The 15,974-nt window shown below is 39.5% G+C and overlaps 1 protein-coding gene across 2 annotated transcripts in view; it reads left to right on the plus strand.

Moving 5' to 3' along the window:
• Positions 1-12,728, plus strand: part of LOC112113484 (POU domain, class 6, transcription factor 2) — a 388,658-nt gene extending 375,930 nt beyond the window's left edge. The window contains exons 8-10 of one of the 2 annotated variants that reach the window (XM_026654065.2): positions 455-623; positions 8,671-8,839; positions 12,224-12,728. In XM_026654065.2, the coding sequence (XP_026509850.2) occupies positions 455-623; positions 8,671-8,839; positions 12,224-12,728 (843 nt within the window). The remainder of the gene's footprint in view (positions 1-454; positions 624-8,670; positions 8,840-12,223) is intronic. The other variant, XM_026654066.1, reaches the window with a different exon arrangement.
• Positions 12,729-15,974: the final 3,246 nt, after the last annotated feature.

Below are 15,974 nucleotides of genomic sequence, written 5' to 3' on the forward strand. Positions count from 1 at the left end.
TTTTGAATCATTGGTTAGTGTCATAAAATGGACTATTCCTTTATTTATAGCCCCCATGGTCCCATTCTGAAAGGACCCTTCCACCTTCATGAAACCACGTTGACTTACATAGGGAATTAGGGCTTGCCTTCATGGATCAGGTTGTAGGGTGAGGGCTTATATTGATAAAATCAGAGTCTTGCTGGATGTAGCAGGAATCTCTCTGATACTCATTTCAATAAAGAAAATATATAAAGAACCTCTGAAGTTTTTAGTAGTAGAGAAATTATCTGATTATATTAAACAAAATTGGAAGGGTGGTGGTTTGACGCAGCTCAAGCTGCCCCTGTCAACCCTTTGTCATCTAAACTTCGCACATGGTATTATATACTCATTCAGAGTCAATAGTTTCTTTGGGAAAGTCTTTGATTACTAGAACATTTCTAAATTTTTATTCTTACATTTTAACATATAGCTCCATCAGCCCTCCCAGACGCAAGTGGGACAAGCAGCCTCACAATCCAACCTTCTGCATTTGGCTCACAGTCAAGCATCTATGTCTCAAAGCCCAGTGCGTCAGGCTTCCTCTTCTTCCTCCTCATCCTCCTCCTCTTCAGCTTTGAGTGTTGGCCAGTTAGTCAGCAGTAAGTATTGCGCCCTGGCTCTCTCTATTTCTCCTATCTGTTTGTTTCCATTCTTGCTTATCTTCCTTATCTACCTTTCCTTCTTATTCATATAATGGACTGTATATTGCTAACTGGAGTAATCTTTGCCAATAAGAACTGCTCAGTGCTGTGATTCAAGGGGCCTAAGAAATCCAAACCAGCACTAAAAATGGTCATAAGAACTGTAGTAGCCCTTGATTGATTACCCTAATTGTGGACAAAGTGGCAGCCTATCCTCATTCTTAAAACTAAAAGGTATTTCATATTGTGCCAGTCTCTATCTATGTGAGATCAGAATGATACCTACATGGGGGGTGGACTACCCAAAATCTGCCTACTGTGGGGTTTATGCACCTTCCTTTGAAGCATCTGTTGCTGGCCACTATCGAACAGTATGCTTGACTAGATGGATCTTGGATCTGATCCAGGCTAGCAAGTGCAATGTTCCTTTAACCAACCTAGAAACTGAAACTGGTGCAGAATATATCAGCCTGCTTATTAAGTAGTGTATCTTTCCAGGAACGTATGACACCAGTGCTCAATGGTATGCACTGGCTGCCTGCTGGTTTCTGGATATTGCTTAAAGTGAGGTTTATTTTCCCCCAACAGCTTCAATGGGACAAGATCAGGAAAATATGAAAAAATGTACCAAATATGTGACGCCCTCAAAAAGTTGCCTTAGATAACTAATTTGTGTGTGAACTGACTAATTTGTGTGTGGACAGGGGAGTAACCGGACAGCAAGGCTTCCCTCTACTCACCTGTGTGAGCTGCCTTGGCCCTGAATTCCAGCTATAAGTGGTCAGAGGCACTGTATGCCCAATTACTCTCCATTTGGGCAAATGGAAGGAGCATGGGCAAGGAATGAATAAAGCCTTGGCTCCATCCCTACCCATACATTGGCCGGCATGGCTGAGATAATACACCAAGGATAATAATTTAGGACCTGACCTAATGCCCATTGAAGTCAATTGAAAGCCTCACATTGACTTCAGTGGGATCAGTCCCTTACTGCTCCAACAGGCAAGCAGGAGATCAGTACCTCATGGGAAAGCAAGGGAGGAATTGTGGCCCTTTAAACAACAATTTGGTCCCTGTCCTGCTCCTAAAAGCTCTGTCTAGTCTTGAGCTACAGTTCAGCCCTATATAATTTTACCGCAGTAGGGATTTGCAGTATTTATTTCAGGTATAATTAGTGAGAATATTAACATTGCAAATATTCATGTGCCCATGTCTATTTATAAGAGGCAAAAGAGGCAAGTTACTTAAGGGTGACATCTGTGTGATGATCTAATGAATTACTTAGGGCAAGATTTTGCCATCCTTACTCACATTGAGTAATAACTTATTCTACAGGTAGCCCTACTGAAATCCATGGACTAAGGTGCTACTCAACATGAGTAAGGGTAACAGAATCTGGCCCTTCATAGCTTCCAGTGAAATACATTTTCCATGTTGTCTGTTTCTGTTTGTTTTTCATTCTATGTATATATTTTCTTTGTGATTTTACATCCGTTTTCCCCCAATATGTTTTCTAAAATCTTTCAGCCTTTTTTAAAATTTCTGTATATTTTCTCTAATTTCCTTCTTTCTATTATAGATTATCTTCGATGATGTCCTGTGATACCTTTTTATGTTTCCCTTTGTGTTTCATTTTTCTTTTCCTCTCTCTCTTGCCTGTCTTTTTCCTTAAAAGGTTTTTATTTTAATTTTAGCTTTTAGGGTCAGATCTTGCAGTTGTTAGTCCTCATTCAGGCAAAGCTATTTGTTTAAATAAGAGTTTGGCCTGAGCAAGGACTGCAAGTTTCACTCCTGTTTTTTTCTTTTCCCTGTACGCTGTACTTATCCTTATTCTCTTATCCTGTGTGTGTACTCTTTTCTCAGATAATTCACTCCTTCTCCCCACTTGTTACCTTTCTTTCTTTCTTTCTTTCTTTCTTTCTTTCTATCCACATACCCCAAAAGAAAAAATGTTAAGGGTCTTTTTTCTCCTACTTCCCCTTCCAGTTCCCTAACCTCTAATTCTTCTTTCCCCTCGTTTCTTGATCTTTCTCACCACATGTTTTCAGGTATCTAAAAGGGTGTCATAAGGAGGAGGGAGAAAACTTGTTCACCTTAGCCTCTAAGGATAGAACAAGAAGCAATGGGCTTAAACTGCAGCAAGGGAGGTCTAGGTTGGACATTAGGAAAAAGTTCCTAACTGTCAGGGTGGTTAAACACTGGAATAAATTGCCTAGGGAGGTTGTGGAATCTCCATCTCTGGAGATATTTAAGAGTAGGTTAGATAAATGTCTATCAGGGATGGTCTAGACAGTATTTGGTCCTGCCATGCGGGCAGGGGACTGGACTCGATGACCTCTCGAGGTCCCTTCCAGTCCTAGAATCTATGAATCTATGAATCTATGTTGCTATGAATACCATATCCCTCTTCCTCACACTATGGGACCCATCTCTCCCTGAATCCAATTCCCTCTTTGTCTATCCAGGTCATCCATTACCATAGTATCTGAGCACTTCTCACAAATAAATAAACTACAACAAAGCTATTTCTCTTTTCCTTTTCCCCTCTCCTGTGAGCCCACATGTTTCCCAACAGAACTGTCTTGTCCTGCCTCTCCCTGCCCTATTTACTTTCTGTTGTCCTTACCTGGCCAGCTACCCTCTATTCTGTCTTCCATGGTGAAGAAGTCCTCACCCACATCTTCCCTCTTGCTGGTGTTCCTCATACAGGACTTCTACCTTCCCTCAGGGAGTGTTATTTTCTCTGCACTGTTTTTTGTCCATTACTACACAGATAGGAACAGATTTGCACTCTGCAGGAGAAAGCAGAGCACACCCAGGCCTTACTTAATCCCTGCAGAGCTGACACTGGAAGGAGGCATCCCTGAAGAAAGAGGAAAGCTCTCCAAGGCAGGAGAACAGGAAAGAATCTGTAGGAGCTTTTGAATCCCCTGGTTTCACACCAGATTCTCTTGCCTCCTCCCCCATTAATGCCCCCAGCACCAGAGAGGAAATTCCATGTGGCATCTTCTCTGTCTCCTCAAGTGGAGGGGTTCCCAGTGTGCATCTCTCCCTGTAGAGGTCCCAAATGGCTCCTTCTCCTCTCAGCAGAAGCTGGTAGCTCTGCAGCCATGGTAGAGCTTTAATCTAAACACTGATACTATTGACCGTGACAACTCCATAAGACAGGCATATACCCCTTTTTCCTCATTGGCACTGTACTATCTACTCCACGCTATCAGCTGGATTTAAAAATCAACCGACTTCTTTACAATGTAGAATGAGAAATTTGCATTAAAACAGGAGGGAAATTACAGACCTAGCAAGAAAGATGGCAAGAAAAATCTAACGTGGCAATAGTGTGAGATGGGCCTGAGCCATTATAGATGATTGTGTCAAAGGACACATACAAAAACCTATATACTGCATATATGAGCAGTAAGGGTCTGACTGAAGTCAGAGGAGTCTTTCCATAGACTTCAATTGGCTTTGGATCAGACTCTAAATAGAAATCTGATCAAATCTGATCCAAAAACTACTTTCTGCAAAATTCAGGGGTGGAAGAAAGTATTTCAGTACTACCCCTGTCTACTAATACAATCCCTAGTCTAAAGACATCACATGACAGTAACATGCCATTTCACGAACACAGATACCAGCTATTCTCTACCATGCATGTCAGATCTTTTCCTCCCCAGTTCGTGTTTTGCATGATAGGTTTTGATTTCCATTCCCAAGGAGGAGTTCAGGCTAATTCTTCCCTAGTCCAAGATCCCAGTGCAGGAAATGATCTTCACAAGGAATCCACTCTTGCAACCCTGCCATAGCAAAAGAGTCCAGTTGCAATAAAACTCAACACAATGCATCCATAATCATGTACAAACAAACAAGCCTTAGCTTCTTACATCCTTTATCTTTCCCTCCCAACAGGTTTCAGTCTTTCCACCAACTCCCAGCAATAGCTATAAATACCCTTAATACTGAGTTTGCTGCTTTCAGAACTACATTTAAAAGTGCTTTGGAAATGACTGATTTGTCCATTGGTCTGTCCCTAGCATCCCCACTCAGAGTCCTAAAGCAAAGAAAGGAAAGAAATGGAGGAGGCCATTATCTTAATGCCTTGTATCATTTGGATCACTCAGGGGACTCTTTACAACTTATTGTGTCAGTGGGGCTATATACATTTCTGAAAAGATTTAGAAAGGCATAAAGGACAGTTAGGCTCCCAACTCCCATTTGTGTCTTTGAAAATTTCCCCCTTAGTAACCAGTGTGGTATGTAAGTCATGTGTGTACAGCAAGTAGGAATATTTCAGACATTTATGGGCTAATGGTTAGTTTCTGTGAACAGTCGTACTTTGTAAACCTGAATGATCTTAGTTATATTTACACACACTAACGAGATATAAAAATATACAATTGACACATATATATTACACACACACACACGTATAATGCGTGTGTATATGTATATGCACATACCTGCATGAAATACATATAAGTCCTAATTTATCTGATATACTGAGCACATGCAGCCCCCACTGACTTCAACAGGAGTTCCATAGTTGAGTGCTCAACACTACACACACACGCATACAAAGGCCCACAGTAAGGGATATAAACCACCGCAATTTCATTTTTAATATCCAAGCTGTTTTCAACTATAGCAGAGAAAAATAGCATTGTTTCTGATAAAAATTATTTGGGTTTTTATTATTATATTTTAAAACATTCTAATCATCATAGGCTAAACTGATATGCTAAAAATCTCTCTCTTTTTCTCTCATTGGTCTAAGAGCCTTTTTAGATGGAGTTTCAATGCTAAGGGAATTTTTACATCAGATTATAAACCCCTGAAAATGAAAGCTTTGTTACTGTAATACTGACAAGTCCTTAACTGTAGCAGTACTAGCAGGAGCCACTATAATATGGTGTTCAGCACAGTAATGTAGCCTAGCACAGTCCTCGGACAGCTACTTGCATTTACAGAAATTGATGGGTTATTGTGCTGAAAACTTTTCACCTAAGAAGTCTCAGAAATGAGGTGAAGAACAATAGAGATGTCTCGCTGGGAGAATGCCTTCACTACACGCAGGATTGAACAAGACTTTGAAATCTTCCACCATCCTAGTCCCATGCTGTCTCCGGCTTGGTGAATGCCTTCATTTAGCCAGGGATCAGTAGCTTTGGGGGGGGGGGAAGTTTCATTCTCCAGCTGTTGTGTCATTTCCCTTGATAAGTCCTAAATTGACCGAGTTATCCAGCACCAAAGGAGCCTTCCTATGGTAGACATCCTTTATTATGTGCCCTTTCAGGGACAAAGGCTTCTGTGGCAGTAAACTGCTATAGAGGAAAAGGACAAATTTATTCTCACAGCTTCATGAGCATTATCTTCTGGGTCTAATGTAAAAGTAAAATATTGTGCAGCACTACCGTCTAAAACACGATGGCTGACGTTGCAAATACTCTGTTGCTTGGTTGGCAACCTGACGGGGTGCAGAATGTAAACCCTGAAAGGATTTTTCCCCACAAAGACATGTTTTAAGCACTGATTATAAAATTAAGATGTTTCAAACAGAAATATTTGGATGGGGTGGGCTTGAGTGGTTTTTTGGTTTTGGTTTGGTTGATTTGTTTGCACTTGTTCCAGCTAAAGCAGAAAAGACTTAATTTCAGATTTAAAGACTCAGCCCATTTTCATCAGTTGTGCATATTTTAAGCTCCAAAGGAAAAACCAACTGCAGCCCCTTGTGTGAGCCAAAGACAATCAGAGAAGACTGTGAGCGTTATTTGTTGAAACTGGAGGAGATTTTCAAAGGCAAAATGGTAGTGAAGCATCTAAGTCCCTTTGACTCAAAAAGTAATAGCAACAAAAATTTTAAGTACATCAGAAGCAGGAAGCCTGCTAAACAACCAGTGGGGCCACTGGACGATCGAGATGCTAAAGGAGCATTCAAGAACGATAAGGCCATTGCAGAGAAACTAAATGAATTCTTTGCATCGGTCTTCAAGGCTAAGTGTGAGGGAAATTCCTAAACCTGAGCCATTCTTTGTAGGTGACAAATCTGAGGAACTGTCGCAGACTGAGGTGTCATTAGAGGAGGTTTTGGAACAAATTGATAAACTAAACAGTAATAAGTCACCAGGACCAGATGGTATTCACCAAAAAATTCTGAAGGAACTCAAATGTGAAATTGCAGAACTACTAACTGTAGTCTGTAACCTATCATTTAAATCAGCTTCTGTACCAAATGACTGGAGGATATAATGTGACGCCAATTTTTTAAAAGGGCTACAGAGGTGATCCCAGCAATTATAGGCTGGTAAGCCTGATTTCAGTACCGGGCAAACTAGTAGAAACTAAAGTAAAGAACGAAATTGTCAGATACATAGATGAACATAATTTGTTGGGGAAGATTCAACATGGTTTTTATAAAAGGAAATCGTGCCTCACCAATCTACTAGAATTCTTTGACGGGGTCAACAAGCATATAGACCAGGGGGATCCAGTGGATATAGTGTACTTAGATTTTCAGAAAGCCTTTGACAAGGTCCCTCACTAAAGGCTCTTAAGCAAAGTAAGCTGTTATAGGATAAGAGGGAAGGTCCTCTCATGGACTGGTAACTGGTTAAAAGATAGGAAACAAAGGGTAGGAATAAATAGTTAGTTTTCAGAATGGAAAACGGTAAATAGTGGCGTCTCCTAGGGGTCTGTATTGGAACCAGCCCTATTCAACATATTCATAAATCTTGAAAAAGGGGTAAACAGTGAGGTGGCAAAATTTGCAGATGACACAAAACTACTCAAGATAGTTAAGTCCCAAGCAGACTGTGAAGAGCTACAAAAGGGTCTCACAAAACTGGGTGACTGGGCAACAAAATGCAGATGAAATTCAATGTTGATAAATGCAAAGTAATGCACATTTGAAAACATAATCCCAACCATACATATGAAATGATGAGGTCTAAATTAGCTGTTACCACTCAAGAAAGAGATCTTGGAGTCGTTGTGGATAGTTCTCTGAAAACATCCACTAAATGTGCAGCACCAGTCAAAAAAGCGAAAATGTTGGGAATCATTAAGAAAGGGATAGATATTAAGAAAGAAAATATATTGCCTCTATATAAATCCATGGTATGCCCACATCTTGAATACTGCATGCAGATGTGGTCGCCCCATCTCAAAAAAGATATATTGGAATTGGAAAAGGTTCAGAAAAGGACAACAAAAATGATTAGGGGTATGGAGTGTCTGCCATATGAGGAGAGATTAGTAAGACTGGGACTTTTCAGCTTGGAAAAAAGACGACTAAGGGGGGATATGATAGAGGTCTATAAAATCATGACTGGTGTGGAGAAAGTAAACAAGGAAGTGTTATTTACTCCTTCTCATAATACAAGAACTAGGGGTCACTAAATGAAATTAATAGGCAGCAGGTTTAAAACAAACAAAAGGAAGTATTTTTTCACACAACTCACAGTCAACCTGTGGAACTCCTTGCCAGAGGATGTTGAGAAAGCCAAGACTATAACAGGGTTCAAAAAAGAACTAGATACATTCATGGAGGATAGGTCCATCAATGGCTATTAGCCAGTATGGGCAGGGATGGTGTCCCTAGCCTCTGTTTGCCAGAAGCTGAGAATGGGCAACAGAGGATGGCTCACTTGATGATTACCTGTTCTGTTTATTCCCCCTGTAAGAAGACATGATACTGGGCTAGATGGACCTATGGTCTGACCGGTATGGCCGTTCTTAAGTTCTTACGAGGTAGGCACCTACCTGCCATTTGTGCCTTTGAAAATCTTCCCTACTGCCTGGAAATGAACTGTAAATACCTTGCTCTACAAACTTGGTAGTGTTTTAGTGAAGAAAATAGTTAAGAATGTTTTGTAACTTCTGACAGTACCAATCTGTCTCTGTTAGGGGAAAAAAATCCACTTTACACTTCCCAAGAAAATGCAGTACTCCTGGACGGCTCAAATGACTAGTCTGAAGCATTTACACAATTTAAAAAATATTTCAACAGATCCTCAAACAGCCACTGGTGAGGTGGATGGGGTGAATTTGGAGGAAATCCGAGAATTTGCCAAAGCTTTTAAAATCCGGCGCCTGTCTCTTGGTCTGACACAGACTCAAGTTGGCCAAGCTCTAAGTGCCACAGAAGGCCCAGCCTATAGCCAGTCTGCCATCTGCAGGTAACAAGTTACATAATAAGCTATATTCTCCTCTCTTTGTTCTTAGTTGTATTTATTAATCTGGAGTATACGAGTATTTTAATCATGTGTCCTTAGAATTCATTACTTACTTCGACTAGCAAATAATGTTGGTATCTGGCAGATAAACTGTACTTACTGGGTGCTTCCAAAGCAAGTTTTGTCTTTTCCTTTTTTAACAAAAAGTATGAAACAATAAATATGTTCCTGGCATTGAGATTTAATTCAGTAGTGGAGCTGGAGACCCTGCTGATGCTGTATAAGCACCAGCTGACCCTCTTCATACTGTGCCATTTTCTACAGATAGGGTTACTGAACAGATATTTCATGGCTGCATCCCTGCTAAGTTAAAGCCTGTATTATTGTGGTTTGCACTTCACATACAGGATGTTAATAATGATTTACCTAGGCAACACAGAAGGGAGAAAAAATTTACTACACGGTATCTTGCAAACTTTCTAGTGTTAATCTTTTTATTACCCAAGTGTTTAAAGAATGTACAGAAAATGAGTAAGAATCTGCTCTAATTTTAAGAAAAAAAATCATGCAGTCTTGATGGAGTTAAAGTTAAGTAGTCAGAAGCAAACACCATGTATACATGTATGTATGTTACACTAATCCCATGTTTATGCATGAGGTAACAAACACACTTAGGTAACAGCTTTTTCCTCTTGGGCAATGCCTTATAGTCCTCCTCCATCAGTGAAAGCCAAGAAACCAACTCTAAGCTCATTTAAGTGGATTTTGTTCTTGGTGATCCATGAAATGCTCTGTCTTTTTATCTGCTCTTTATACTTTTAATGTATTCCCCATAGAACGGAAGTGTACTTTTCCTGCAGTTTAAGACTAAGGTTATAAATAACATCAGTATGGGGTAGTGAGCTTGCAGCTCACATTTTGCTCAATGATTTTCCATAAAACCCATTGATTGTTGTTAAATACAAAAAGCTCCATAGGATCCTCTCACTTCTATGGTCTCCCCTACTGTTTTTTCTTATAAGATACCTCCCTGTAGAAAATAACCTTTATTCAGTCTATACAAGGATACTACTGCTGGGAAATTTGTTTCAAGACTTGTATATTGTTATACCAAACAACGTGTACTGAAGCATCAACACTAACAAGCAACACCAATGATATGGATGCTATTGCTGCTTGTTCCGAAGCATTAATTTTATTTTTTCTGTATGGTCAATTGGTAAAGAACACCTAAAACAGGAAGTGTTTTTAGCAATTGCCAATTTGTAGTAGCTGTAGATTGCTTTTTAACATGCCATACTTTACGTTTATAAATTGAAGTTTGCTTTGCTTATGTTTGGTTTATTTTCATCTTGTTCCCCCCCCGCCTCCCCCAGTCTCCCCGCCTTTAACATGCAGAGCCCAGTAACCTGGTTGAGATGCTTTGAATTACAATGAAAAAAGGATTACCCACTAAGTGATCGTAATGAAAAACACAGCTATGACTAAGTTAGAAGTAGATAGTTAATTAAGGGCCAGAACTGGGGAGCCTGACATTGAGTCCTCATTTACCCCCCTCCCCTCAGTAGCCCCATTGAAATCAGTGGGAGTATTTGAGGAGTAAATCAACGCTGAGTCTGAGTAACAGGTGCGGAATCTGGCGCCAAATGCTTGCAAGGTTATAATTTTTACCTTTTCCTCTCCACCTTTTGAGACATCCCATTGGGATGCAATAATCTGTAATGACTGTGCACTTCTTGTTAAGCACAAAAGCAGGCCACTTCAATAGCAGTCACCCCTTCCTCTGAAATACTGAGTTCTCTCTTTCCCTTCATGATAAAAAAGCAGCTGCTTTATGAACTTCATGGGAAAAGGATAAGCAAGTTGAATTTCCAACTCACGTGCCCTAGGGGAATATCTTGGTGCAAATTTGCAGCACACGCAATACAATATTCCACTTTACTAACATAGTCTTCATGCAAAAATAAAATACAATACATATCAATATTGGTGCTTTCCTAACTTGTGACACAGTTATAAAAAAACATAACGCAATTAAAATATTACTGAAGAGGGGAAAACCTGGCAGTCCGTACTGCCGTAGGAACATAACCACCAATTGTAAGTTTTCTGGAGCATTAGTTATTCCCCTCAATTGTTTGTGTGTATGATATTATATTTGCTCCTAGAATGTTTTCTAAGCTTGCCACTTGGTGCATCCAGAATTCTCTGTAGTTGATGCTGCACCAGTAGCTACAGAATCCCAGTTCCAGACCCTGGGTTAAGAGGCATAAAGACATGGATTCAGTCTGCCTCCTCTTTAAAGCATCTTCTGATTACCAAGAGCAGTGACACTTTCACACCATGAGGACTGGCTAGTGCAATAGGATGCCATGCAGTAATGTTGCTTTTCAACAGCATTAAATATTCTAAGGTCCGGGGTGGAAATGGGGGCTGGGGAAAATACAAATGAATGATGTTACAGAATTTGATTAAGAATTTTAAATGTAAAGCTAGACAAAATGATAAATCAAAGCAGCGAGGACTTACAATGAAGACTTGAAAAGTGAAGTTAGTTCTTACAGGTTGTTTTTGAAAGAATGAAAGCTCTGTGTGGTGTTTCTTCAGATATTTCACAATATTTGTAAAACCTGATCTGAAATCTAGCGAAGGACTTTTGATGGCAAAACGATACATAGAAGACCTCATTTACAGGAAATGATATCATTCCAGCACACTTTGCAGATATCCCACAATAAACCCAGCTTGGTGCCACAGCATATTAGTGCACTATTATGCTGGGTTTCATTCGAAAGGCATGAGTCTGTCTTAGCATGTTGTGGGGGCATTCAAGATAATTACAATGTGTCCAGCTGCTTGAGCTGAACACTACAGTAGCTATGGGAGTTTTTTTTCCTACCCAGAGAAGGGACAGAGTGTTAACTTGCATACAGTGAAAATTGCTTTAAAAAAAATGGGAAAAGAAACCTGAAATTCAGAGGCTAGCAGCCACTATTGCTTTGTATTACTAAAGCTGTGGCATTTGGACAATATGGGATGGAAGGGTAAACAAGATAATTAATCACGAATAACAATCAGTTGCCTTTGATGTCATTTCCTGTAATTAGGTTTAATCTTCAGGCATTTGAGGATCATGAAAAATTGATCTTGAACTACGAAAACTGAACTTTATAGCCTGTATTATGTCGCTTACTGAATTCTTGGTATTTTGTCACAGTGCTCATTTTGTGTTTTCTTAACTATCTATCTATATATACCTAGATATATGATGGCATTCCATTGTAATCCATTGTAAATTACCTCTGCCAGTCAATTAGTCAGGCAGGCAGGAAGTCCCACCCTGGCAGAGCATCAGTGTAAGACTCTTCTTTCTCAATTTTCCCTCAGACACACCATCCTGAGAAGCCACTTTTTCCTACCACAGGAAGCCCAAGAGAACACTATAGCTAGCAGTCTGACAGCCAAACTGAACCCTGGCCTTTTGTATCCTGCCAGGTTTGAAAAGCTGGACATCACCCCTAAAAGTGCCCAGAAGATAAAGCCGGTGCTTGAGCGGTGGATGGCTGAGGCTGAGGCCCGCCATCGAGCAGGTATGCAGAACCTGACTGAATTTATCGGAAGTGAACCATCCAAAAAGCGCAAGAGGCGTACCTCATTCACGCCACAAGCTCTTGAGATCTTGAATGCCCACTTTGAGAAGAACACTCATCCCTCTGGGCAGGAAATGACAGAGATTGCAGAGAAACTGAACTATGACCGGGAAGTAGTTAGAGTTTGGTTCTGCAATAAGAGGCAAGCACTGAAGAACACAATTAAACGTTTAAAACAGCATGAGCCTGCGACAGCAGTCCCTATGGAGCCCTTAACAGACTCTCTGGAAGAAAACTCCTAAAAAGAAAAAAAGAAAAGGAAGGGAAACACACAAACAAAAATTTAACCATTTGGACTCTGAAAATGCCCATTCGTCACCCTTGTAAGTAAAAGACTGAGAAAACTACAAGATGGACAGAACAGTTTATAAATGTCCGTGGGTTTTCCTATATAAAAACAAAAAACAAAACAAAAAACAAAAACAAAAAAAACCACCAAACAAAAACAAAATACACAGCACTTAGTGTGTGTGTGTGTGTTGTAGAATTAGCTCCCCCCACCCACCCAAAAAAGCCAGTTTTTTAAATGGACTTAAAGCAAACCAAATAACTGCTTACTTTTTTTCTGTGTATTATGAAAATGTGAATATGTTTTAAGGAAAAGAAAAAAAAAAGAAAAAAAAACCTTTTATCTGTTTAAAAGAGAATACAAGCCTGCCACCTGGAGGAGTGATTGTAGCCTTTCAGGTATCAAGTGCTGATTCACTATGAAAACTATTAACCAAAGTCAGAAACATGGCATTGCAAACTAGATTGTTAGTCTACTCTTTTACAAGCGTAAAATTGTGTTATGAGTTTTTACATTTGTACTTTACAAAGAGGAAAAAAATTATACGATTAATTTCTCCCACCCTTTGTCACACCCCCTGCAGGTGGATTTAACACATGTTAAAGCCATTCCATAGTGCTCACAAACACACATACACACACACATACACCTTTTTTTTTTTATCTACACAGTTTTGCAATCTCCAAGTGTTTGTGTGCCAAAATGACTTTCTTTTTATTGTGAATTGTGGGGTTCAGTATTTTTCCCCTGAAAGTGTAAAGTATTGATTTCTATTTTGATTTGTCTAACACTTTTCCTGCCTCCTCCCTTTTCCCCCAATACTGTTTAAAGATTTTTAAAAGAAAAGTGAAACCTGAACACTTTTATATAGATTATGTTGAAATGCAATAGAGGACAAAGAAGGATTAGAATTATGTCTGAGGAACTGTCAGTGTAGCACACATGCTCAATGTTGTGCTCATTGTCAACAGCATGGCTCCTGATTTCTCTGTCCTTTGGCCATGAACCTGGAGAGGTTACCAAAACTAATTTTGTAATATAAACTGCACACTTGGTTTGATACTGCGTCTATGTTACGGTTCTGTGTGAAGCAATTTCTCTCCAAAGTCTGCTAGCCAAAGAAGTTTCGTGAGAGTCTGATGAAAACAAACAAATGGACAGGCCAAGAAGTAATGAGGACATTTTGATCACTACACCCTTATGGACTGTTTTACTACTTTTATCTATTCTGCCTTTTTTTTTTTCCCCTCCTGGCACTGATGTTTTCCCTATCAACTGCTACTCTTGGAGTGTGTGTGGGTTTGTGTGGGTGTGTACTGCCATGGCAGGCTAAAAAACCTAAACAATCGGGATTTGGAAACAATGCATTGAATATCCTTTGGGAATAGGGAACGGGGTGGGTCACTTGTGACATTTTTCATCTAAAAATGTTTTTTTAAAAGGCAACTTATCTCACTCTGTGGCTTCATTTCCTGATGGACTTGGCATCTTCTAAGACTCTATGGTCATTGGATCAAAAAGTATATCAAGGCTCAGAGAAGAAAAAGGGTGTAGTGTGAACCTCACCTGCAAAGCTCATATGTGGATCCAAACTTTCTTGAAATTCTGATCCAGGGTTGTGGGTTGGGCTATTGTAAAGGTAGAGGCCACATCCTGATCTAGACTTTCCAAAAGTTCACATCTGGGAATTAGGTTCAGTCTATTGTACAGATGTAGAGTAAAATTCTGCTCTCAGTTATGCTGGTATAAATCCCAATTAACTCCAGTGTCTTCAGCAGAGTTGGTCTGGATTTTTGAGAGTCTAAATGGGATCTGAATCAGTCCCAGAGCTCTGGAACCTTCAAATTACACCTGCAGAATTATTTTTTTCAAGAACTCAGGGCCTGATCCGAAACCTATTGAAAGCAATAGAAAGACTCCCATTGACTTCAATGGGCTTTGGATCTCACTTTCTATGTTTTATTAATGGAATTCATCCTGTAGTATGAGAAGATCTCTGCAGGGCCCATGGAATTTTAAGGCTCCAGAGATCACCTTCCACGTGTGGCACTGCATCCAGATCTGAGCTGCTCAAAGATGTAGAGTGATGTGGATCCACTGTCCCAGGTTGGACTCATTCTAGTGAATACTTTTTAGGCTTTAAACTTCAGCAGGGTGTATAAGGATATTTTTTGTTGTTGTTTTTTCTGAGGGGGGAAAGAATTGTTATAGTCACTTTTCCTGCTGTTGAAATGTAAATATCTGTGAAAAATAAAATCCTACTAATAAGTGCAGGTAAATTTTGTAAGGGGAAATAGAAAATAAAAATCCCTAACCCAAGCTGTGTATTCGAAGTGATGAGCGAAATAACTTCATAGCAACATCTGCCCCTCTGGGTCTACTTCTTCTTTTTCTTCTTCTTTTCTCTTCCCCAAGCACATCTATATAGCTAGTTAGCTAATTAAGGCAAAGTTGTGGTATGTATATTTGTGGCTACAACTGAATTTATACAATGATCAGGAGACCACTCAGAAACCAACTTGGAAACTATGAAGAACAGACAGTGTTTGGAAGCGGATGCTCGTAAAGTCCTACCCGTCTCTTCAGTACGCGACTAATTGGACTACAGCTTGTCCAGTCATTAATACCAGCAATGTGATCACCCATTCCACCACCTCTGAAATTCCACACACACATATAAAATCAACAGCCCTGGGACCAAAATTGTCATCCTTGCTCTATCAAAAAACTAGAGTTCATATCTCCCAGGAACTGCTCTAAATTCTGCAAAGAAAAATTCTGTGAGAAGGAAAGTGAACCAAACATCATATAAAGGATGTTAAATGTTTAAAAATATGCTGGCAGCAGTTATACAAGGTCTGGTCTGTTCAAAAGTACATACTGGAAGGATATAACTAGGACAGCGAAAATGTAAAATAAATATAAATCGCCAGTTTGGAACAAAAAAATGAAGCTCATCCCACAGTCTTAAAACCATTCATGTATGGTGTTTTTCTTTTTACAGCTTTCTAATTTTGTATTATGTTTTGTAAATTATTTATAAGGTATTGTAATGCTTCTTGTATTAATTTTTTTAATGAACAGTTTTTTGCTATAAGGCATATATAGTGCCTGAATAGATTCTTAGGAGATAAATTATGTGTCTCATAAATCTTTTTTGGCCCATATATATTGCTTTATTTTGTTACTGTCTACATTT

Source organism: Terrapene carolina, unplaced genomic scaffold, assembly GCF_002925995.2.
Source record: "Terrapene carolina triunguis isolate 2854851 unplaced genomic scaffold, T_m_triunguis-2.0 Scaffold179, whole genome shotgun sequence".
Classification (NCBI taxonomy): Eukaryota; Metazoa; Chordata; order Testudines; family Emydidae; genus Terrapene; species Terrapene triunguis.